The sequence below is a fragment of the Rhamphochromis longiceps genome, linkage group LG19 (genome assembly GCF_057381845.1).
Source record: "Rhamphochromis longiceps isolate RC_006_pf linkage group LG19, R_longiceps_female_GT1.1, whole genome shotgun sequence".
Classification (NCBI taxonomy): domain Eukaryota; kingdom Metazoa; phylum Chordata; class Actinopteri; order Cichliformes; family Cichlidae; genus Rhamphochromis; species Rhamphochromis longiceps.
In genome coordinates this window covers 29768875-29792617 of record NC_140575.1, presented here as the reverse complement: position 1 = coordinate 29792617, position 23743 = coordinate 29768875, and the positions used below count along the sequence as shown (strand labels likewise).

Below are 23743 nucleotides of genomic sequence, written 5' to 3'. Positions count from 1 at the left end.
AAGGATATAACCTTCACTAACTGCTTTTCCTGCTGTGGATCTTTTTTTTTTTAGGCCTGCCGTTTCTTATCCACTTTCAATTTTTTCCTCAATTTTTTTGCACACCATGCCAAGATATGCCAAGTTTTTGGCTAACAGTTCTTTAGGAATCACCTTGTTGGTGCAAAATACTATTTAATGCTGCAAAACTGTGTGCCTATTGTGACAGGCTGCTAGTAACAAAGTGCCTAAAGAAACCATTTAAAATTAGTTCTTTGCTGTTGACCTGTCTGTTATGTGTAGACACAACGCTGGTTCAGTCCTTGAGTTAAGTGCCTGTTTTATCTTTGAACGATTCATAAGTCAGTGTTAAGTGGTTTAACAAACAAAGAAAGCATTCCTCTGAAAAAGGCCAGGTACAAGGACTGGGTACTTGGAAGCAAAATATTGAGATATGAGAGCTGACTCCAGGCTTTTGCACAGTACTGTACCACAACAGAAATATACCAGACTTACAATACAAACTTAGTAAATATATGTGTATTATTCAATTTAGTCTTTCCACACTGGTATGTGTTATTATAGTTAGGTTTTTTAAGTTTGCAATATTATTTTAGTTATTTTCTACCGTCTAGTTATTTTAAGTTAGCTAGTTTTTTTGTTTTTGTTCTTTTGCTTTTAGTTGGGGAGACAATTTTTCTTTCATTCCAAGTCCACAGTGGTGAAGGAGAAGTGTGAGTGGACAGAAATATCCAAACCATAGCAGGAAATTTACAAAACTTGCCTCCAAACCAGCAAAAGTGAAGCTGTGACACAGATTTGAACTTACTTTTTCTATTTGAATACTGTTAAGGAGCAGCGTTTACGTGCAGTAAAAAAAACAAAACAAACATAAATAAACCAAAAATAAAAGTTAGCAGAACATACTACATTACAAACGTGTTAAAGGATCGGTGGTGGGAGGGGGAAGGGGGGGGCAGCGGTTGCTAATCACGTGAAAACAAAGTCACATGACTAGTGCGCATACACTAACCTGGTCGCTTGAGTTTGGAAATCTGAAACAGGAGAGGACACCATGAACAAACTGTGAGTGCTTTAGATAACTTCAGAGCTTATTTACATAAATAATGAAGAGTGCGATACCGTGAACTGTTTAAACGTAGCTAACCCACGTTTTTTACGTCACTGGTGACCTATAGCTGCTGCTAATGTAGCAGGTTAAAGTGGCCGTGGGACGTTAAAGCTGTAATAAACTAAACCGCGCTTTTCTGTAATAGATGTAGCATTAGCATAACGCTATGTGTGCATGAAGGCATGAAGGCATGAAGAAATGCGTATGATTTTAATTTTACCTTCTTACCTGAATCACATTGAGACGTCAAAGATGCACCAAGACATGTTTTGTTACCGACCTGAAATAACACTAGGTGCTAATTGTAGTTTTGACAAAACTTCCGGGTTTGTTTTGGGTGTATCTGATTTTCAATGCTTTGATTTCTCCTTTCTTCCAGCAGACTGGTCTTCTCCTTGCCCTTTTTATTCAGTTCGGTGGTCTGGAGTGGATATCTGGAGTCAGACCAGGATGTCTTGTGAGCAAACATACAATTTTAAATCTGTTATGATATGTATTATTTACTTTAAGTTACATCTGGATTTCTGCTAGCTATAGACTGTAAAGTGAGGTATGATTCATATGTAATTAATTACTGGGTGCCGTGTTTATTAATAAGTCTGTTATACCAGGTCTCCCAGCCATTTAAATGCTTGCCATTAATTTCTGACTGTTAAAATACATTTTCAAAATTTTTATTCCTCTTTACACAGGATACCACAGGAGTGGGCTCATGTGGATCGGGTTGGTCCCACAGAAGAGCTCGAACTGACTTTTGCCCTAAAGCAGCAGAATGTTCACCTGCTGGAGGAAAAGCTCAGGCTGGTGTCAGACCCTGACTCAGTTCAGTATGGTATGGATCTATCCGATAACTGCAACCTTTACATTTTAAAAACAGAAAGAAAAACTCCTTTAAACGTTAACCTGTGCTCGTTTGCACTCCAGGTAAGCATCTCAGTCTAGAGGAAGTAGCCTCCCTCGTGCGTCCCTCTGACCTGACCGAGAAAGTGGTGCATCGCTGGCTGCAGAGTCATGGGATTACAAACTGCCTTACGATTCGCACTCAGGACTTTTTGCAGTGCACCATGACTGCAGAGTAAGCATATTTCTTTGGCAGCATTTGTTCTGCTTACTCAACTCACTTGCTCATGACACAGTTAAAGCGCAAAGTCACTTCTTCAACACGAGTTCTGTAGCAGTGTAAATCTCCCACTAATGCTTGTATCTTGTGATATAGTTCCTCTTTATGCGGTTTTGGGTTAAAAAAAAAATCAGACATTGACCTGGAGTAAAATGAAATTCATAAATCAAGGCTGAGACAAGGAGTCGATTTCACTTACTAGAAGTTCCTGTTTTATCTGTTTTACATTGTTTCCTTTTTAAACACACATAAATGGACTTGCATGTGTTTGCATGGTAATGACAGTAAATGATAGTTGTACTGAATTCTTTTGTTTGCTTTTTTCCCTCAGGACTGCAGAGAGGTTACTTCCAGGAAGCAGATTTCACCGTTATATGAGAGATGGACATTATTTAGTGAGGTCTTCAGCTCCATACTCGGTTCCCGATGACGTTCATCATCACCTTGACTTTGGTGAGCTCCATTTCAAAAGCTGCTAATTATTATGTTGGTTTTTTTTTAGACCTAGGTCATAAAGTTCTACGATTGCTTGCAAAAAAATACACCTACTCACATTTTGCTGCAAAAACTTTTTTTTTAGATCGCTTCTTTGTCCCGTTCAGTCCACTTGAATAGACGTCACTACTGCCCACTGGATCCTCAATAACCTTTTCATTACATTTCTTTTTACCAGGAATTTTATTTTGGGGAAGAGGATAGTGTCGCATAGGGCCTAAATTTTTGGGTGGTTACTTAAATTGTCATTGTGGCCAAGAAAACTCCAGTGTGGCACCAAATATTCTCCTTCACAAGCTTCAGGGTGTTACAGTAGAACCCAAGTTTGACCCTGACCTGTGTGTGTGTGTTTACATGTATTCAGTGCTTCTGCAGTGTTAATGACCTGTTAAAGTCCTACAAATCACACTTTTAATCATCATATAGTGCTTTATTCTAACCACCTTAAGTACAGCCAGAATTGAAATCAGAAACCTTGCTGGTGTAAGGTGACGCTGCTAACCACTTTTTCCTTAGAAACTGTTGCTTGGTGTGTGGGTGCCGGTGCTTAGCCACAGGGTAATTTTTTACACAGAAGTTGTGGGTTTCTCTCGGATATTTCTGTTGAAATCGTAAATACCAACGTGCAAGTGGTCAGAATGGCACTTCAGTGACTAATCAAAAAAGGAATAAATAGAAACTACACAAAAAGTGGGTTTGAGATGCAGGTGAGGAGATATATTTGGGTTCAAAGACTTCATCATTTTTTATGGCAAAGTCTTTGAACTTTATGAGAGCATCTCATATGATTAGGTTTGGATCTGCATTGACACTGCCGCCCCCGTGACTCTGAAGTACATAAGTGGTTAAGGAAGTGGATGTGGGATTTAATTTTTTTTAAAAATTTGTGTATGCTTCTGCAGTTGGAGGACTTCACCGTCTTCCTCCTAAGGGACTGGATCTCAGCAAGAAGCAGAAGTCTAAGGCAGGGTTTCACCTCGGGGTGACTCCTGCTGTTTTAAGGACTCGCTACAATCTAACATCAGCTGATGTGGGATCAGTTCAGAACAACAGCCAAGCTGTAGCTCAAGTATGATACACTCACCTTATTATTTAAGGGATGAAAGGTTAAATGTTGCAACTAGCCATATAACCTTCAGCTCCAAGTCTTTAATCTGACTATAACGTGGTGTAATTTTTCACTGTAGCTAGCTGCTTTCTCTTTTAGTTTTTGGAGCAATATTACCATCCCGCTGACTTGGCTGAGTTCATGGCCATGTTCGGTGGTGCCTTCCAGCATCGGTCTGAGGTGGATCGAGTTGTAGGAACCCAGGGGGGAGGAAAAGCTGGTATAGAGGCCAGTCTGGATGTAGAGTACATCATGAGCACAGGGGCAAACATCTCCACTTGGGTCTTCACCAATCCAGGTATGAGAAAGAGTTTGTCTTTCTGTTTTTAGATTATTCAAAACAAAATCATGATATAGAAATGATAAACCCTTTAGCAAAGAGGTCAGAGCTTGGAGTTAAAAGCAAGAAAAAAAACCAACCTCCACACAGAGTAACGTTTCTTTTTTCCCTTTAAATTGTTCTGCTGTGCCTCCAGGTCGCCATGAGTCCCAGGAGCCTTTCCTCCAGTGGATGATTTTGCTCAGCAACATGACTGACCTGCCCTGGGTTCACACTATCAGCTATGGAGATGATGAAGACAGTCTTTCTGCAGCCTACATGACACGCATCAACACAGAGTTCATGAAGGCCGGCGTCAGAGGAATCTCATTGCTCTTTGCTTCTGGTCAGTAATAACAGTAACATTTGTAATAGTAACATGTGTGTGACATGTTGTGGTGCTTTTTGTGGTTTTCGTCACCTTGGTTAAAAATGAGACTTGACTTGAATAACTGGGGAATTCTTTACCTGATCGTGTAAAGAAAATAAGAGGCTTTGTCTCCTTGGCAATATGTCACCTGACTGTAAAGTCACTCTCATTGTCAGATCATTATGTCACTTGAAACATGAATACAGCACCATTGTTTCATACTGAACCCCTGATGGCACGGCATGTGTACGCGATACCTTTTTGTTCTGCTTGCTTTTTATCACGGCTCCAAAGCAACAGTCAATAGGCTGCCAGTCATTAGTAAAATTTACTGCACCATCACCTGCCACCTCACTTATAATCACCCTGATCTTGTGTCGTGTTCAGGTGACAGTGGTGCTGGATGCAGACATCTGGGGAAAGAAAACACCTTCAGGCCCAGTTTCCCTGCCTCAAGGTAAAACATCAACTCCAGTTTTGTGAAACTAAAGCAGCGTGTAATTATTTGCAACAGATAGTTTACTATATTAAAAAAAATCTGATTTAAAGAGCTTCTTGTTTCCAGCCCATATGTGACTACAGTAGGAGGCACATCCTTCAAGAACCCCTATAAGGTCACGTATGAAGTCACAGACTCAATCAGTGGTGGAGGCTTCAGCAACATCTTTAAGATGCCCGACTACCAGGTAAAATCATCAGCCTTTAGTGATACATGATACATCTCCGTTCATTTATGTATCCAGTGATCATCGTGTGTTTTTTTCCCCCCCAAAAGTCAGTGTAAACAGTGCTATCTGTGCTCTGTGTGTGTTCCCACAGACCACTGCGGTGAATAGCTATCTAAAGACTGTAGCGGCATCCCTCCCTCCTAAGTCATACTTCAATACCAGCGGAAGGGCTTACCCAGACATGGCTGCCCTATCTGATAATTACTGGGTGGTCATCAACAGAGTGCCTGTCCCGTGGGTGTCGGGGACCTCGGTCAGTATCCTTTGTAGCAAATAGAGAATTGACAATGTAGCAGAGGAGGAAAAAAGAAACAGAAGAACCATAAAATTAGCCCAATGGGCAAACTGACAGACTAAACGAAGCTGGTGCCTTTTTTCCTCTATGGGCTCCTAAAATGTTGCAGGTTTAGTTTTTTTGGACAGATAAGTTTATTTCCAACAAAGTACACTTGACGTGTATGGACATTCATCGAAGCAACATAACAAATACATTAGACATCTCTATATAAATAACACAGATTCTGTGGTTGAAATTGAGTTGGTCCCGTCTAATGAATAATAGAAATATTCATCTGACTTTCAAATCACCAGCCAATGGCTCATATAGAGTAAGACAAGTGCATTCATACCTACACACTGATATGCATACAACAAAAATGCACAATCATACATCTGTACATAAATATCTATACCTGTACCTGTAGTTTCCAGAACAGACTCTGTGCAGTTAGGATGGATCTGAGCAGGCAAACTCAATAGCTACAGGGGATTTGCTTTAAAATGAGTGAAGGTCTAAAAGGGTGATGCTTCATTCCCCCATGTTGCGCTCTTCAGATTCCTTTACATTTGGTACAAAAGCCTTACACATCATGGGAGGTTTATTTCAGTTAAAGAAATGTTTGTGTTTACAGAGTGTAGCCACCCCCATTCACCACCTGCTGCACCACCAACAGTCTGCACTTACCTTAAATCACTTGCTTTGAATGTCTGCTTCTTGTGGCTCATTGTATCTCACATGCATTGCTTACCCATCCAGGCATCGACCCCTGTAGTCGGAGGTATGCTTTCCCTCATCAATGATCAACGTTTCATGAAGGGCCTGCCTGCCCTGGGCTTCCTCAACCCCCGACTCTATAAGCTGAATGGAAAGGCCTTATTTGATGTAAGTGCAGCTAATTATACTATTACTGTAGATAAGTACTTGAAGTAATTATTGGAGGACTCTTGTTGTTACCAAACTATTGAAGAATGCTCCACTTGTATAGATTACACAACATAGACACTGCGACGCTTTAACCGAAAAACAAGCTTTGTTTACGCTGCTACTGTTATGACGGGTGTTCACTAAGGCATTTTTTTAAAACAAGAAACCAAATATCCATGGTCGAGGTCTGTTTCCTAAATGCTGTTCACTTTTGTCTCAAGGTAACTGAAGGTTGCCACTATGGCTGTCTGGACGAGCAGGTTCAAGGGCAGGGTTTCTGTGCCGCACCTTCGTGGGATCCTGTTACCGGCTGGGGTACGCCAAACTATCCTGCCCTGCTGGCTGTCCTCCTGAGTGATTAGCTGCAAATAACCCACCAGCGCCTGCTCTGAGAGTAGACGGCAGACACACAATGCCAAAGGCAAAAGGGTCGAATAGCTATACTCTAGGTTGCCTCTTTTGGTTTTATTCAGGTATACGTTTGAAGTTGAAGGATTATTGAACTCCTAAAGATTTTTGTTTGCTGAATCATTTAAGGATAATTGCATCGCCTCTCATTTTAAGGCTTCAAACTGTTCAAGTATGTTTGCCAGGGATAATTAAAGTGGTAGTTTTTTAATACTGCACTACAGCTGCCATTTTCTGCTGTTCACTGCATTTATAACTGACCCAGATTTGAGATATTCTTGGCTTTACATCCATCCCTTTAGATACACAGTGAGGACGTACAGTTGGCTATGCAAAAAGATTAAATAACTTTATTGAAAAGGTGGAAATATATACTGTAATCACTTCTTATGCACAGCTTGTTTTAAAATAGTGCTGTTGATTCTTAATGACTGTGAGCTGGATTAATATCTGATCTGTACAGGGAATGAGACTTCCTAACTACTCGGCAGGGATAAACTAGGTACAAGTCATCGTGTTGTTTGAGATTTTTAAAACACCGCTCATGTATGTGCACTAAAAAGGGGAACATACTTTGTGGTGTGCTGATTAAGAGGACCTTTGAAATCTTGATTTGCTGCTGTGAAATGACAAGATGTGTTGTAATATGTGGATTTGAAGTGATTCAGCAATTCTACCCACCAGCATTGTTGTACTTGTTGTGAAAGCACTGCCTTTACTATTTTTGTGGACTGATTAAAGCCAGATTATGTACAACAAAATGTCAGATGGGTGTTCGGTATTATCCTCGATGTTTGAAAGTATGTTATGATGGTTGCAGTTTGGAAATGTGAGCTTATTAGAGCTTCCTTTGGCTGTCACAATGGGTTGCCACAGGAGCCGGAGCTACATATTTGACTTTACAACAATCAGCCTTTGTGGCACAACCCTCTCAGGGATTTTTGTCTCCTCCCAGTCTCAATCATCATTTACCTGTGGGTGAATTCATCAATCGCCACACTTTGAAGCTAACATTTTAATTTATTATTAATCAAGAATAATCTGCAAATTATGCATTGAAAATAAGTGTAAATAGATAAATGTAATAGAAGTGGGTTATGACTAAAGACCTTATACAAACTGGTTAAAGTTGAAAATTCTGCCCTGTCATTTCCAATGCAAATGTCAACACGGCCTCTGGCCTCTACTGTTTTCAGTATCCTGGCACGCGAAGAAAAACAAGCCGACAAACTAATTTTTACAGATGAACCTTTGTAACTGCAAAAGTTGACAAAACTACCATTTGTGTGTACGCACTATGGAAAAGGATTAAACAAAAAGAAGTTCCACTTATTTATTTCTATTTGAATGAAAGAAGAAACCAAAGTTCGGTAATTCCCTGTGAAAGACTTCGACAAGTTAACCTGTTACATTGTTATTATTCTATAGTATCAAACATGTACAAGTATCCCAGTTATATGACAATGGAGGTTTTAGTTTTGTTTTTTAAATTAAGTATAAAATATTTGAGAATGATTTCAAACTGAGAACAAATGACACCGTTTTGCATTGGTAGTGCAAGGGGGAAACATTTTAATCACTGATTACTATTGAAAATCACATGTCTATGATCTACAGGATATTGTGTTGTAGAAAATGAAAATATGCAGAGACCACCCAGTCACATCCTCGAAACACACTCGTGAGGAAGAAAGGGAGGAGGTAAAACAAACCGAAACCTCTTCGAAGAAGAGCTACAGAGACAATCTGACTACATACATCACCACAGAGCCTACAGCCCCTTTCAGACATGCAATCCCTTTCTTTAATTTTGAGGGCACCTGAATGCGTCACCTGCCCAAGTGCATGTTCACTTATCCTTAAATGGCAATCTTGTTAGGTCGGACCTGGAAACGTTTACTTCTAACTTTTCAAGACAAATCTGAATGCATGCAGTCAAATTAAGAGAGGAGCATCTGAGTGATTTTGACTGTGCATGATTCCATTTAAACTTTTCTTTGAAGCTGAACTCATGAGGGAATGCCCTCAACAGCAATACATACAAATCTCTCCAAAATCAGGTTCTAATTTATGATAAAGACATTCCTCTTTCAATAAACAGAAGAGACATCTCTCTTTCTCTGAGCCTGTGTGCAGCTCTCTGAGCAGCACATATACACACAACCTGCTCTTAGTGACAATGACAGAAGAAACTAAAAACACAGTGAAAAGAGTCGATCCTGAGAAAACCTGCTGTCACAGAGTCAACAAGGCTTTTCCAGGAAGGGCAAGTACTGCATGCGTACTGCGACTCTGCCAATCACTGTCATGTGTGTCTAAATAAAACTTTGAGAAAAACATAAACATAAAAATGACCTACATTTGAAGGACAGAAAACCATTACTTTCACAGATCCCATGTCTGAAAAGGGCTTTGTTCATTAGTGTACAATATGCACACTTGGGGAAAAGTACAAAATTGAAAATATGTCATTGCTAAGGATTGACGCAAATTTGAAGAATATTGCAAAAACATTTTTTTTTTTTTTTAAACTGCTCGTCTTAAGATATAAATAAGTTTCTTGGGTGCAGATCCATGAAATAACATCTCCACAAGAAGAAACTGTTAAGTTGTTCCATCCAGGTAGAGCCAAAGTAGGGTAAGAGGCCTGAGGGTGTTGGGGTTCTCACAAGTTGCTTGTTGAAAACCTCTGTGTATCAAAAAGTTTGTGAAGACGCCTTTTTCCGTTTAAACGTTTTACCCTAGAGGCAACACAAAGGGACTTCTTATGTCACAACAAAGCAGGCCAAGGGATCATTTGGCTGTCGAAGGAGCGGACATACAGGTCAAATCCTCCAGTGTTTCCTTGTGTTGTCGTTCGTCTGAAGCGCGGCTCATTCACTGGTTATTTTTGGCTTTGGCGTGTGTGAGGATGTGAGACTTCAGGTTGGTGGACTGGGCAAATTTTTTGTTGCAGCCATCAAAGGGGCAAACATACGGACGGTCTCCAGTGTGAATACGCACATGTGTGCGCAAGTTAAAGTCCAGGGAGAACCGCTTGCCACAGCCCTCAAATGTGCACTGGGAAAGAGACAGAGAGAGTGTTAATGCTACTTCATGTCTCAACTTAGCTCATGTATAACTTAGCTCAGTAGCCTTATGATGAAATAGCAAAATTTGCATATAACCACTCTTAAAACACACAAACCCAGCCGAGTAAGGTAAACACTTCCATAAGTATTTTTATGTCCTACTATTAAATCAAAGTAAATATTTGCAGGCTGTCTGAGAAAGCCAAATAACTGACAGCCTGCCACGTGTGAGACCTCACCTGGAAAGGTTTCTCTCCCGTGTGTACGAGTTGGTGCCTCTTCAATTTCGAACTCTCGACAAACGCTTTGCCGCACTCTGCGCAGACGTGCACCCGAGGTCCGTGGGTGTGCAAGTGTTTCCTCATTGCAGAGTTGTCCCTGAACATCTTGGTACATCCCTGACAGGGAAGAGGAAACACAGTTAGTTTAACTTGTTTGCACATAATGGCATGCCAATGCATAACACACTTGCATATTCTCAAAAGAGGTGTCATAACAAATACACAGCAATCAGCAAACTTCTGAGCTGCAACATGCAGAGCACACGCACTTTGTGTGGACAGGCTATCGTCCTGGGCGCGTCATCTTCTTTTACTTTTCTCGGCTTCATTCTGCAACAGAAATGGAAGTAGCTGCATGTAAACTAGCTGCATGTAAACTAGCATTAGAAAACCCCCCAGAAAACAGATAAATAGCATTTATTTGCATACAGTGCTATTTTTTTTTTTTTGCATTTTAACATATGTAAATGCATGCATTTACATGTGTTAAAGTGGAGTTGCATTTATGCTCAATTTTGCACTTCACACAAAACAAAACTAGAGTGTGCAAAACTGCATCTAATCTATCAGGTCTGCAGAGTTTTCAGCAGTGTTGCTTGTCTGTCTTTCATGGAGCCAATACAGTTTTGTTTTGAAAGCTGCAATGTGTTTCAACATTATCACCACTTACCTTGCAAACTCTGCCAGCTGTTTGGGGTCTGACAGGTCAATGCCTGGGATGCCTCCAGGAGGAAGCTTTTTCCCTGTCATGTATTCCGAATAATCTGGAGGAGAGTTTTCTCCTGTGATTTGCTCCTCGTGGTCTATGTCCTTTTTGTCATCTAAAAGATAGAGGAACAGTTTTTAAAAGAAATCCATAACTACAACAGTGCATTTTGAGCTCAATGTGCCCTCACTAATTTCCTACTTAAATATTACGGAAAATCCGGTTGTTGCTAAATAGGTGATTTCTGTTGAGTTGCAAATGGTTTAATCTCAAAAGTACACTATAAACAGTTTTCCAAACAGTATGAATGGTGCATTTGTGTGACAGTCTATTCAACATAAAATGTGAGGAAAAACAGAAAATTTAAAAGATTTTGCGTTAAATACATAACGATTCACTGTAGAAACGCAAGTAAGGTGAGGTTGGCTGCACAAAGTTTACAAAAAATGTTTTCCAAATAAAATTTAAATTAAAACTCGGTGTTTTTTTTTTAATCATCTCAATTTTCATTTTCTCCATGTGTTGAATAGCCAGTTCAAAACCAGTTTCTATATCAAGCTGATAAAATCACACTTTTTAGGGTTCACGCAAAGAATTAAAAAACATGATACAGTTTCCGAAACAAAATACATAGTTTATTGTACTTTTAAAATCATGTGACTAAAAACGCGTGACTAAAGAGGAAAAACTGTAATGTTTGAGGGGTTCCTGAATGCACCACCGACTTCGCTGAGCTGAACTGAACTGCGCCACAGCGGCCTAGCGGAGCTAGCTGCACTCGCTCCCACTCTCGCCGCCATCTTCGTCGGCCAAATAAACGCCATTTTTTCGGGCCGCCATACTTTCTAGACCGGGGAAATATGGCGGCGCCCATCGACACATAAAACATGGCTTCCCATAAAAACAAAAACATTTCAAATGGAGTTTAAGTGGCTCGGAGTTGGGGAATGTTTCCTACTTTGGCGGAGGACAAGGCCCCAGCAGGGCCCAGTCACACGACACACATCCTGAGAACAAAGCGAGGCGCCAGCTTGCAGGAATTCACTTAACTTACCCGATGCCCACATAGTGACTGAAAATTCCCCCTCCAACGTCTTTATCTGGACCTGCTTCTGTTCCCATTTTCTGCCCATTTCTCCCCCACTCAGGTAGCTCTTTTTGCCCGATTTCTTTCCGCTTCCAGCCTTCTTCATCCGGCCTGTTGACGAGCTTTTCCCGGCCACAGTAACCAGAGTCTGTTCGATATAGTCCTCCTCCACGGCGGGCACTGGGATAAGAATTTGGTCCTCGAAACCATCATCTGTGTGCAGTTCGGAGTCATCCTCACCCACCACTTCTTCTCTCGTCTGCACCAAAATCACCTCCTGGTGCGGGTGAATCGAGTTCGGATCATCTGTATCGAGAGGCTGTAAGGCGATCATAGGCTGGTGCTCACCGTCGTCTCCAACAACTGTGGTCTCGATTGTCTCTACTTCGATTTCGTGCAATTCAACTATTTCGGCCGGCATTTCTGAGCCATCCGTTTCTATGTACAGGGTGTCCCCCGATGCCATGATAACTTTCGTGTATTGCTTCTTCCTATTGCTATTTATTTTACACTCTAGCCTTCCCTCCTCTCTACTCTCTATCTGCCCCCCCTCTCGCTCTCTCCGACAACAACTCCACAGTCTCACTAGTGTATTCTCGCCGCCACAACGCTCCAGTTCTGAAATCTCGCGAGATTCAAGGAAAAAGTGCCCTGACAGGTAGATTATGTTTAGTTCACAGATTATTACACACACATTTTTATGAAATAAATATAAATGTGCATAATACACATCTTCTATGAATGTCTTTATTTGTAACATACACATCATTATACATTATGGGTTCACAGTTTGTGGGTTTTTTTTATCATATAGTAAAATGCGTTTTTTGATGATCCAGTTTATAAATTAAATAAAGGGGACAAGTTATTGTTTTTGTTTTTCTTATCAAACTTAGAAATATTCAATTTACAAATACATCAAACAAAAAAGCAGCAAATAACTGAAAAGCGGGAAAGCTTGCTATTTTTTCCATGCCAGATAATTTGTGTAGTGGAAACAAATGAGTTGGAAATGTAACAAAAGAAGCACATAAACACTGATATCTAACCTTAAAGCAAAAATTCTGACCTTGACAGTTACAATATGTAACTGTGTGTAAGCTGTGTGTGTTTTCCAGTTAAATTCTTCACTCATTCTTTGAGAGTATATGCCTACTGTAGTACCACTACAGTCCCACCTGCCCTTAATACAACATATTAAAAAAGGTTTCTAGTCTCCACGACAGAAAACACTCGCTGCGGGGTTGCATACATTTCAGCAGGTGCACAAGCAGGTTTGCCCTGCGTCAACTTTCGGAGGAGGGGCGTGAGACCACACCCTAAACCTTCTGTCTGCAACCTGTCAAGGTGGGTGTGTCCCGATACTTCGAAGGTTTGATGACACGGAGCCGGATGCCTCACACGCAGAGTAGATAGCCATGGGGAAGACAGGCGACTTTGAATGGGTCTACACTGACCAGCCGCACACTTCAAGAAGAAAGGAAATTCTGGGTAAGAAATGACAGAAGATTTTTTTTTTTTTAAAACAACCCAAAAAAGTCCAGATTGTTTTTTAAAATCCGCCAGAAACTGCGCTTTAGAAGTCAACGTGTTAACAGTTGAGGTCAAAGTTGTTTTTTTCCCTGTCTATACTCTACTTATAAAACTGTAGCCGGTTAAACCTGTTTACAAGCAGTTGCTTAACGAGCTATCAGCTCACAGTGGATGCAGTGAAAACGTAGAAACGAACATGCCGCTCATGATAAACACATAGTTTTATTACTTGTACTTGAAGTTACGCATACTTGTACTGTTTTAGGTGCGACGAGATCGATTTACTTATTACTTTAAATCCGTGTATTTATTGGCGAAGGTATAGCGTGTACCTGGAGTGTACTCCAGTTAAAATCAATGCAAACGAACAATTAAATAAATACGAGTACAGCGTGCTGTGAGTGGAATTTCAAATCTGATGTTGCAGTCTTCATGTTTACTTTTGATTGCGGTTGTAAAACTAAAGTCAGTTATTTCTTAAAAGGAAACACGGGTTATAAAAGAGGATTTGCATGTTTCAAGCTCGTGATAGTGACACATTTAATTCACTTCAACATTTCTTTTTTTCGAAACCCCCTAACTTGTGAAATAATAGGAATGTAGTGACAGTTCACTTTTCCAAATCATGACTGTCACACTCTGAATGCTACTCCTTAAATGATAAGAAAGGTTTTACAGGTTCCTGGGAAATCCTTTAATCATGACACGAATGAGCCAACAGAATGTATCCAAACTGTTTGGAGTTTCCATTTTATTTCTTTTTATTTTTCCCTTGCCTATAAAATATGTATCACAAACTAATAGGTTATCTGATCCGTCATTTGATCCATTTTAAAAGCTCTGCTGCTGAAGTGTATTTAATCTTGTCTTTACCCAGTATTTGCATGCTTACTTGGGTGTGAAAGACACACCTAGTAGGTGGTGGGTTTCTTGACACTACAAAATCCTAAATTATTAAACTGTTTATTGTCCTCTGCTCTGAGGGGACAGGGATGTGGTGGAGAAATGTGTTAGAGGTAATTGTGCTTCAGATCCTTTTACTTTACCATTTGATGGAAGGGGCACCTTTTGAACAGTTTAATAAATTAAATGGCTTTTTTTTTCCACGTCTGCAGACTGAAGGTTCAGGCGGGACTCACAGGCCATAAACTTAACATTATACTGCACATTCAAAGGACAGCAGTACCTGCCATTACAGATGCTTATGAGACCACACATGTGATCAACCACCACATGTTGAACAGAATAATGTGTGAATTAATTTTGGCTGATACTCTATGCTGGAAAATGATCTAACAGTAAGGCAAATGAAAGGCCTTTCTTGTTTGACATGATGAAGTCAAAATTCTCTAATGGCTTTACAACATGTGTTCTGCATGGGCACATTAAGAAGTTATTACTGGAGTTTTATGATGCCTGGTCATTGATTTAACTTCATACCCTGGAGGCAGGCTGTGACAGCATCTGAAAATTTATGGTCCATAAACGGCTTTAATTAGGAAAAAGGGAAGGACGCTCTGGAGGTGAGCTCACATTGAGCCACAGATTTGAAAGCAATACTAATGCTGATGTAATGCTTGTATGTTGATGAATGATTGTTTCACAATGGGAGACTGCAGGGAAGCAACAGGGAATTCTTGTTGGGTAAACATTCATAGAATAAAGGGGATTTGGTCCGTAGAGGAGACTATCAAAATATGAAACGGTCACGGGGACCCAGCCCCAGTATCTTTAATCTATTAGTCACCAAGGTAAGAAAGTTTTGCATAGAGACATTACACAACCTGAAACTAAGGAAGTAGGTCAGATTTGCATGCAACATCCCGCGATGGTGTGTGGCTAACTTTGATGTAATGCATGATAGGATATGCTCTGTATGGTGTGATTGTAAAGTCTTAGTAGCCGAATCACTTGGCACAAAGCTTTTTCACTTACCTGCCCAAATTTCTTTGCTGTTCCCATAAGGTGGGGCCAGTGCAACAAATCAGAACCTGTATGACCTAATTATTTAAATTTTTTTTAATTGTAAAAGTCTTTTTTTTAAAAAAAGAAAAAAGAAAAAAAAGAATGATTTTTCAAATGCTCTTTTGTTTCTCCCTGAGTTTCATTTCCTGCAGCAAAACAACACCTCTGCCAATTAAAGCTGACTTTTCTCAGCATGGTTTTCCCAAGAGAAGGGCAGCTACCTCACAGCTTGTTTGCTGAGAGCAACCTTAGGAAAATTACTGTGAAACATATGCTGTGCAAGTCACTGTTTCAGAAAAAATAATTAATTCATTTCTTTTATCCTCATTTTCTTCACTGCTTCCTTTAATCTATTATTCCCTTTCCTCACATGTCCTCTGCCACTCCTGCGATTCTTTCTTTCTTTTTCAACAATCGCATTACTCCTGCCTTTGCTCTTTTCCATCCCTCTTTTTTTCTTGCTTCTCTCCTCAGCCAAATATCCACAGATCAAGTCTCTGATGGGTCCAGACCCCCAGTTGAAGTGGGTGGTATCGGGCATGGTCCTGACCCAATTCCTGGCCTGCTTCCTGGTCCAGGACCTCTCCTGGAAATGGATCTTCTTCTGGGCCTATGCATTTGGAGGCTGTATTAATCACTCCCTGACTCTGGCTATCCACGACATCTCCCACAACGTGGCTTTTGGTAACAAGCTGGCGAAGTGGAACCGCTGGTTCGCCATGTGGGCCAACCTACCCATCGGGCTGCCCTACTCTGCCGCCTTCAAAAAGTACCACATCGACCACCACCGGTATCTTGGAGGGGACCAGCTTGATGTTGACATACCTACAGACTTTGAGGGATGGTTCTTCTGCACCCCAGCCAGGAAGATCCTCTGGCTCTTCCTCCAGCCATTATTCTACGCCCTGCGCCCATTAGTGGTCAACCCAAAGCCAGTCGGTCGGCTTGAGATCCAGAATGCAATGGTTCAGCTTGTAGTAGACCTAATTATCTACTATTTATGGGGGGTGAAGCCCATCATTTACCTCATTGCGGGATCTATCTTGGGTATGGGACTGCATCCGATCTCTGGACATTTCATAGCTGAGCACTACATGTTCCTTAAAGGACATGAGACATATTCCTACTATGGAGCGTTGAACTTGATTACCTTCAATGTTGGGTATCACATGGAGCACCACGACTTTCCCAGCATACCCGGCAGTAAACTACCTCAGGTGAGAACATATTACTGTTAGAAATAGATTTATAACAGTATAACTTATAACTTTGGACTTGAATGTACTGAGCGTAGAAAAATGAGCACAGTTATATCACTGAATACTGTGGACAGATGATATGGGCCTCTCCTGACTTTTAGAACCTAAATACAACAGACACTGGGAAATGCCAAAAATCTAATTTCTTTTTCCCATTAACTGCAAGTATTTATGAGCTTAATGGGCAGGTTTTTTAAATGATTAACTGCCGCCTCTATCAGGACAGTGTTGGCACTTAATACAAGTTAACTGCCTTTAGGTTTGTTGACCACGAGTTTAAAGAACTCTTTAAAAATCTATTTTGTTTAGTTACATTTTAACCCCCGTTCACGCCCCCCTTTTCATTGTCTAGTAAAACATTTCAGTCAGGATATGTCGAGCTGCATTCACCCCGACGTACTGTTTTGTGTAATATCATACAATATGCTGTTCTGTTTGCACTTGTTCTAGTCAAATACAGTCATGTCGAATTAGGTCGAATAAATAAAAGCCCTCAAATCCTAAACACATTAACTCTGCACTTCAGATGCAGGCTTTACACTCATCATTTGCAATATTTACTCTTTCTACACCACCTTCTTTCTCACTGATATTTCTTCTCTTTCATTTTTAACTTCTGTTTTTTTTTTTTTTTAACTGGCAGGTCAAGGAAATCGCAGCCGAGTATTACGACTCCCTGCCTCAACACACTTCCTGGAGCCGTGTATTGTGGGACTTTGTGTTTGACGACAGCATCGGGCCCTATTCCAGAATCAAACGGGAGTACAAGCTGAGCAAACAGGAATAGATCTCCGATTGATTGATTGATCTGCTAAGCAAGAATGTGAATTGTAGTTGTCAGACGTCGGCTAACCACAACAGAAAGTCTAGTTTTGTTGCATAGTGTGGATGTTACCATACATAAGCCCAATAACATGTTTGACATTGTTATCTAATCAGTGCTGCACTCGTGTTACTATAAGGCAATGTGCACATTTCAGCTGCATATTTTACACAAATGAGATTTCACCTCATATGACTGGATGTTATTTATTCCTGCTATAAAAAGACAGCCAGTGTCATTGTGCAATGTGGAAATCTACTTGTACCCAGAAAGCACAAAGAAGAATTGCGGAAAAAAAGAAGGTAAATTTTTTCTTATCTGTGACTGAAGGCGACATAAAGCCATAACTTCGGGATAAAGGTCACATACATTCTCATGTGGTTTTATGGAGATGTCACTACCCCATGCCGTTTAGTTTTCCTGATTGTAAGCGTTCGTCAAGCCTCGTGAGAGTTTCTGCAGAAGCACAATCGCTTAGATTAGCAGCTGCACATCCGTCATGCAGAACAATGCTGAAGTGGAAAATAAGCATTGAAACTTACCTTCCAGTAAGAGGAGCCTTTTCTTCTGTGATGCCTCGTTCTGCTTGGTTGCAGCTGCATCGCCGTACAAGGATTTTATCTCAGAGTGTTAGGCTTGTTAAATGACCATACTGGTGTTTCTTCAGGTTGAACACATGTTCATGAAGTATTCATTTACATCGGTGTTGCTAAGGAGCCTCTTATGACCACTCTTTGATCATACAGCTTTTCTGTTTTTGGATTTAGTGTTTGCCATTTTAAATTATTTTCTAGTGACACACTAACTGGTATAAAGAATAAAATACCATCCATCCATCCATTCGCGTCCGCTTATCCTTAGAATAAAATACCAGCGTGTGAAATGACAAGAAGCACAGGGGTGAAAAAGAAAGCATCTACAAGAATCACAAGCCACCACAAACGGTAAATTACAAGCATGGCTACTGTTTTTATGCAGGGTTTGTGTTGTTTTGTCCACCCACTGACTGTTCAACCTAATGTATATTCAGTCTTAAGCATTATCTTGTTTATAAAAGTTCTATTTAAAAAAATGCACTACATAAAAAGTCTTTATAAGGAGAAACTCTGCATTCCTGAGTGTGTTAATGCTTTTGTCACTGTGGTATCCGAAGAAAAATATGCCTTCAAGCTTAAGACAAACTCGAAGATAGTGAGACACACACACACACACACACACACACACACACACACACACACACACACACACACACACACACACACACAGTGAGCAGGATACTGTGTAGCTGACAATTTTTTTTTTTTTTGAATGAATGAATTTACTTCCAGCTTTTTAAATGAGAACGTAGTTGAGAGCGGACAGAGTGAACAGAATGCAACAACTGATATTCATCCAAAGCCTTCCTGCAAATACACATTTAGCTACCATCACAAAGGCCTACTTTTCATCTCTTGCACTTAGCTAGGTTTGCATATTGCCAGAGCAACCAATCCTCTTCACTTTTTTTTTCTCCCCACATTGCTACCATCATCAAGGTTAACATCTTGTAGAAAGGGAACGTTCATAGAAACAAACCACTATAGTAAATGTACCACCGTTTATATAGATTTTTGCATGTGTGTGTCTTTTTTTTTTTTTTTTTGTCCCCAAACCAAATAAACTTATTCATAGAGATGGGGTATTCATGCATACTTGGTGGGGGGTGGGGTTCACAAAGCATAGGGTGACTAATATATATAATACTACATTTTTTTTTTTTATACCTAGGTAAAACCAGGTGGCACATTTAAAGTTATCGGCCTGTTTTTTGTGAATGATCCCCGAGTTTCAGTGATCTCGCACGTCCGAACAGTTACAGAGAAACCTCGGTCACACTGGAGTTGCAGAGCAGACTTTTTGTGTGTTGTCTGATTCATTGCTAAAAACAAAAAAAATTGTTATGCCTTTAAATATGGTGGAAATTAAGGTAATTCAAGTGGTTTAAGCTATTTTTTTCTTAAAGGTTAGATACACAACGCCAGTATGAGCAAGGTCGTAAAAAGTCTTTTTTTTCTTTCTTTTTTTTTTAAATATGCCAGTTGAGGGCAGGTGGGTATGCGGAGCCACTGTGCCCATATTGTGCTTGTTATCGTCAACGAGTTAGGGATAAACTAAACAAAAACAATAGAAAATATAAAAGGCTGACGTAGGGTGTGCAAGATTCCTTTCTCCCTCTAGAATATCAATAAAATACTCATTGTCATCAACAGCATCATCATCATTATCACCACATTTTTTAAATAATAAAACAGTAAAAACTTAGAAAACAAAAATATTTTCTTCTTAAGACTTGGACTGAACGGCAAACAAAGAGTTGCAACACTGGGCTGACTGAGTCTAGGTGCACAGAGAGGACCACAACACCAAAACTCAGCACGAACGTCCTTCTTTTCCTCACTTCTTCTTTTAGTCCATCTGTCAACCTCTGTTTGAGTTCAACCTGTACGTCAGTCTTCCTTTAATCCATCCCCACATTTCTTCTGCTCGTCCCTCTCGTTAATCCGCGCTCTCTTGTCTCTGTTTCTTCTTTTTATTGTTGCTGTCCAGCAGACTTAAATGTTGCCACAACGTCTCTGCAACTCGAACGATGGCGTCTATGAGGTCACAGAAACATTGAGAGAACATTCCCTGGTCCTCGCGTCTGTGCATCTGCGTGTCCGTCCTCCTCCAGCTCCTCCGTCGCTCTCCTCCTCCTGCTCCTCCTCTTCCATCTGTACGCTCGGATGAGATTAGGATGTACTGATTCTGCCAATTTCTTGTCTGATGGCTGAGAGAAAATAAAAAAAACAATTTAAGAAAAAAAAAGGCTACACTGCTGTTTAACTTTACAAGGACGGCTGCTGCTTACCGTTAATGATCTCGTCTTTCACTTTATGCAACTCGCGCACGACTTCGTCCAAAATCTCCTGCGGGGCAGTAAACAAGCTCGTGAGTCTCATTTCAGTTTCGCAGGGTGAACCCATAATGCGCTTTATGCTACATGGGAAGTTAAACCAACCTGTTTCATCCTGTCAAACTCTGTGTCTGCTTCACTAGTGCTGCCGATGGGCCTTACTCTGAAAGGCAAATGGGTGAAGTGACTAAAAACACAGTGGACAGTGAAGTAGAACAGGCTACATATTTTTATCATTTGCATTGATAAAAGTGAATTTTCAACACTTCACTGTTGCTCCAGTGAAACAAATTTATGCCTAAATCCCTGTGGGTAATGCTAGAGGTTTGGTATCTATTTCATATTCAGAACATTGCTCCTCCTGCTCCTCCTCTTATCTACAGACCTGGACACCAGTGAGGACTTTTCTGCAGAGTTGGATCGCTCCCATGGCCTCTTCACAGCATCTTGCAGAGTAAAATACTTACAATCAGATAACGTGGCTACTCCACGGACTAAAATATACTGAAATATGTGCAGATAAAGCCGATAAAGCATCAGTGTTAATACCTGTTGAGTTCTGCTGACCTGATCCCCGACCACCTGAGTCATCCTTCAAGGAGAGACAGATATTGATTATCAGACATTGAGTATTGTTAATAACCGTAAGTAATTTCATACATCTCTGAAATATTTAAAAAACATCCTTAAAACAATGCACATTTTGGAAAATATCCTAGTCACGCTTCTAGAGCTTTATTTAAACACTGATACCAATCATGCCAGCAACAAATGGAAAAATAGCAAAATGCCAAAATGTCATGGTCCTGGGCCATGTTGGCCCAGCATTCTTAGTTTTCTTGTATTTTTGTATTTTGTTCCTTATGCCGTGGTTCCTAGGTTCTGTTAAAGATGTTCCTTATTTGATTACCCCTGTGTGCCCCTCTGTGTATCTGTGAGCCCTCGTTTCCCCTCCTTGTGTTTCATTCAATGTTTTCCCCAGCCCGTTATGTCTGTGCTCTCTCTCCTCCTGTCTGAACCTCTGTGTACTTCCTGTTTTACTTTGACAGTCTCTCATCAGTATGTGTCATGTTGTGTTCACTCCTACCCTGTCCCGTTACGATTATCTGTGTCAGCGGTGTTCCCCGTGTGCTTCCACTTCCCTCGTTAACCCTCTGTGTATTTATGTGCATGTCTCCCTCAGTTCAGGGTTGCGTCATCAATGTCTCCTCCCTGAACCTGTGTGTCTTTCTGTGTTCCCTCGGTCTTCTGTTAGTATTCCCAGTTTAGTTCTGTTTCGTTGTAAGGCCTGCAATAAAGCAGTGATTTTGAGTTCAGTTCCTGTCTCCGTGAGTTTTGGGTTTGGGTCCTCATCTGCCTCCACACAGCTAGTTCATGACACAAAAACTACAATTCCTGGACTGGTCGCTTGAGACCAGTGCTAACACTGAGTCAGTCCCATGTTAAAATGCTCAGATTTAGACCTTTAGAAGTCGTGTTTACACCCTGTTCTCCACAGCTTATTTATCCCTTTAGTGTGTGGGGGATGAGTTTCTTTCATAACTCATCAGCTGAACTGGATTGCGCCTTTAAGTCATGCGTTACTAAGGGCATGAATGTGCTGACTGACAAGTGACAAGTGTTGGGGCTTTTTAGTGTAAATGATCTAATCATCAGATAAGACAGTGTTGAAGTTTTGGTGAGTGAATCTTTGCTATTCTATTTATATGCTACTTAGCTCCAAGCACTGAGAAGCCATCCATGGCCATGTGATGCACAGATAAACTTTATGCATGCAATTTCCCAGTTTGACTCCAATCGTTGATCCAAAAATGATAACTTCTGGCTCCAAAAAAAATAAGCAACAACAATTACAGTGCTAAAAATATAAGTCCAGGTAACTGTGGCGAGGTCCATGTTTTATATCAGGTCTGTAATCTCTATGCTAAACATAAGATCTGTCAATAACTTGTTAGTTTAGCTGTTATCATCTGTTTTTCAAAGGTTGGATATCTCTCTAGGCTTGAGTCTCACATTTAAAAGAATGAATTGAAACTGGTATCTTTTCTACCAGCTCTCGATGATAAAGAAAATAAGGGAAATTCCCAAAAATGTTGAGCTATATCTTTAAGCACAAAACTTACTTCATCAGGTTTCTCAGAAGCTTTTCGTCTAAAAGAGAAAAGGGAATGAGGAAACTGTGTAAAAAGAGTGAGCTTTCAGTGAGAATTCAGAAACTAGTATGAATAGATTGTGACACGGATATGATACGAACCCAGAAACATTTTTTTCGATAGATATTTACTGTAAGGAAAACAAAAAGGCTAACAGAACAGGTTTCTGTGTCACTGCATGATCTGACAGGTGAAGGGGTAAAAAGTTTGTGTGTGTTTAGAAAGTTGCTTGACCTGCGTGCTAGTAAGGCATTCATCTCCTGCATCAGTCCCTCCCCTCCGCCGCCACTGCCACCGCTAGACCGGTTGGAGTCACTTTTGCCACTAGAACCAGGAGGGCTGCTCTCATCCTAAACACAGACACATTACAAAACAGGTTTCCTTTTTTTCTCCCGTGGGGGTAGGTGGAACCTTTCTGCCTAAAATATGCTAATAACATACCCTTGCTTTAGTCTGAACCTCCTCAGACTAAAGCAGGGAGGCTCACCCTATTCACTTTACGTAGCTTGGCTCCAGCCAGTGCCGCAGCCAGTCCTGAGGGTTGGTGTTGGACCCCAGGTGGGCCACCAGGAGGCCCTCCACCAGCGGGTAATGGAGGGGGCATGGGTGGCGGCACGGCCATTGGGGGTGGTGGACCAGGTGGTGGTGGTGGGGCTGGAGGACCAGCCATAGGTGCTGGAGCTGCGGCTGAAGGAGGTGCAATAGAAAGCAGAGATGGGTTACGTGCAGAGATGAGAACACTTGGGAGGAGTAAGATTAAATCCTGATTAAATGTTGGGGGCCTGACATATATATATATATATATATATATATATATATATATATATATATATATATATATATATATATATATATATCCATATATATATCTATATATATATCTATATATATATATATAGATATATATATATATATATATATATATTTTGTGGGAAGGTTATGTGAAAGCCAGCTGATGATAGAGGTATGCTTTAAATTTTCCTACAGGCTTTGAATAATTCCAGGACCAGGAATAAAACCAAAGATCTGACAGTAGCTTCAAATGTATTTTGTTTGATAACGGCAGATAG

General features: G+C 40.6%; 4 protein-coding genes across 9 annotated transcripts in view; 2 read left to right on the top strand and 2 right to left on the bottom strand.

The window, feature by feature from the left end:
* Nucleotides 1–984: 984 nt before the first annotated feature.
* On the top strand, nt 985–8191 carry tpp1 (tripeptidyl peptidase I). Of its 2 annotated transcripts, none has more exons than XM_085392370.1 (13): nt 985–1065; nt 1494–1568; nt 1804–1943; nt 2036–2186; nt 2563–2684; nt 3629–3795; nt 3934–4132; nt 4311–4499; nt 4911–4980; nt 5089–5209; nt 5343–5504; nt 6288–6413; nt 6677–8191. In XM_085392370.1, the coding sequence occupies exons 1-13, from the start codon at nt 1055–1057 to the stop codon at nt 6815–6817; spliced, it is 1674 nt and encodes a 557-aa protein (XP_085248496.1). In that variant the 5' UTR covers nt 985–1054; the 3' UTR covers nt 6818–8191. The 2 variants fall into 2 exon arrangements, with proteins under 2 accessions (XP_085248496.1, XP_085248495.1); XM_085392369.1 differs by having other exon boundaries at nt 992–1065; nt 1491–1568.
* Nucleotides 8192–8404: 213 nt separating this feature from the next.
* Nucleotides 8405–12592, bottom strand: yy1a (YY1 transcription factor a). Its single transcript, XM_085392371.1, has 5 exons — nt 11976–12592; nt 10886–11036; nt 10485–10545; nt 10174–10332; nt 8405–9923 (listed from the first exon to the last, which is right to left on the bottom strand). Exons 1-5 carry the CDS (start codon nt 12472–12474, stop codon nt 9741–9743), a joined length of 1053 nt encoding a protein of 350 aa, XP_085248497.1. The 5' UTR covers nt 12475–12592; the 3' UTR covers nt 8405–9740.
* A 774-nt stretch (nt 12593–13366) lies between these two features.
* Nucleotides 13367–17875, top strand: degs2 (delta(4)-desaturase, sphingolipid 2). The gene is made up of 3 exons (XM_085392372.1): nt 13367–13499; nt 15981–16723; nt 17409–17875. Exons 1-3 carry the CDS (start codon nt 13427–13429, stop codon nt 17550–17552), a joined length of 960 nt encoding a protein of 319 aa, XP_085248498.1. The 5' UTR covers nt 13367–13426; the 3' UTR covers nt 17553–17875.
* Nucleotides 17876–18153: 278 nt separating this feature from the next.
* evla (Enah/Vasp-like a) overlaps nt 18154–23743 on the bottom strand; it is a 40004-nt gene continuing 34414 nt past the window's right edge. For all 5 annotated transcript variants that reach the window (XM_085392366.1, XM_085392365.1, XM_085392364.1 and 2 more), the window contains 8 exons: nt 23161–23360; nt 22908–23023; nt 22644–22671; nt 21070–21112; nt 20906–20966; nt 20626–20683; nt 20476–20533; nt 18154–20394 (listed from right to left, as the gene is read on the bottom strand). In XM_085392366.1, coding sequence (XP_085248492.1) covers nt 20357–20394; nt 20476–20533; nt 20626–20683; nt 20906–20966; nt 21070–21112; nt 22644–22671; nt 22908–23023; nt 23161–23360 — 602 coding nt within the window. In that variant the 3' untranslated portion in view covers nt 18154–20356. The remainder of the gene's footprint in view (nt 20395–20475; nt 20534–20625; nt 20684–20905; nt 20967–21069; nt 21113–22643; nt 22672–22907; nt 23024–23160; nt 23361–23743) is intronic.

Excerpts from the sequence above, each read along its gene's own strand:
- tpp1 (XM_085392369.1), top strand. Across the intron at positions 1,569-1,803 it reads GAGTCAGACCAGGATGTCTT|GATACCACAGGAGTGGGCTC; the intron begins GTGAGCAAACAT and ends CTCTTTACACAG. Across the intron at positions 5,210-5,342 it reads TTAAGATGCCCGACTACCAG|ACCACTGCGGTGAATAGCTA; the intron begins GTAAAATCATCA and ends GTGTTCCCACAG.
- yy1a (XM_085392371.1), bottom strand. The coding sequence starts at position 12,474 with ATGGCATCGGGGGACACCCTGTACATAGAAACGGATGGCTCAGAAATG. Across the intron at positions 10,333-10,484 it reads CGATAGCCTGTCCACACAAA|GGATGTACCAAGATGTTCAG; the intron begins GTGCGTGTGCTC and ends CTTCCCTGTCAG. Across the intron at positions 9,924-10,173 it reads CGGGAGAGAAACCTTTCCAG|TGCACATTTGAGGGCTGTGG; the intron begins GTGAGGTCTCAC and ends TCTCTTTCCCAG.
- degs2 (XM_085392372.1), top strand. The coding sequence starts at position 13,427 with ATGGGGAAGACAGGCGACTTTGAATGGGTCTACACTGACCAGCCGCAC. Across the intron at positions 13,500-15,980 it reads AAGAAGAAAGGAAATTCTGG|CCAAATATCCACAGATCAAG; the intron begins GTAAGAAATGAC and ends TTCTCTCCTCAG. Across the intron at positions 16,724-17,408 it reads CCGGCAGTAAACTACCTCAG|GTCAAGGAAATCGCAGCCGA; the intron begins GTGAGAACATAT and ends TTTAACTGGCAG.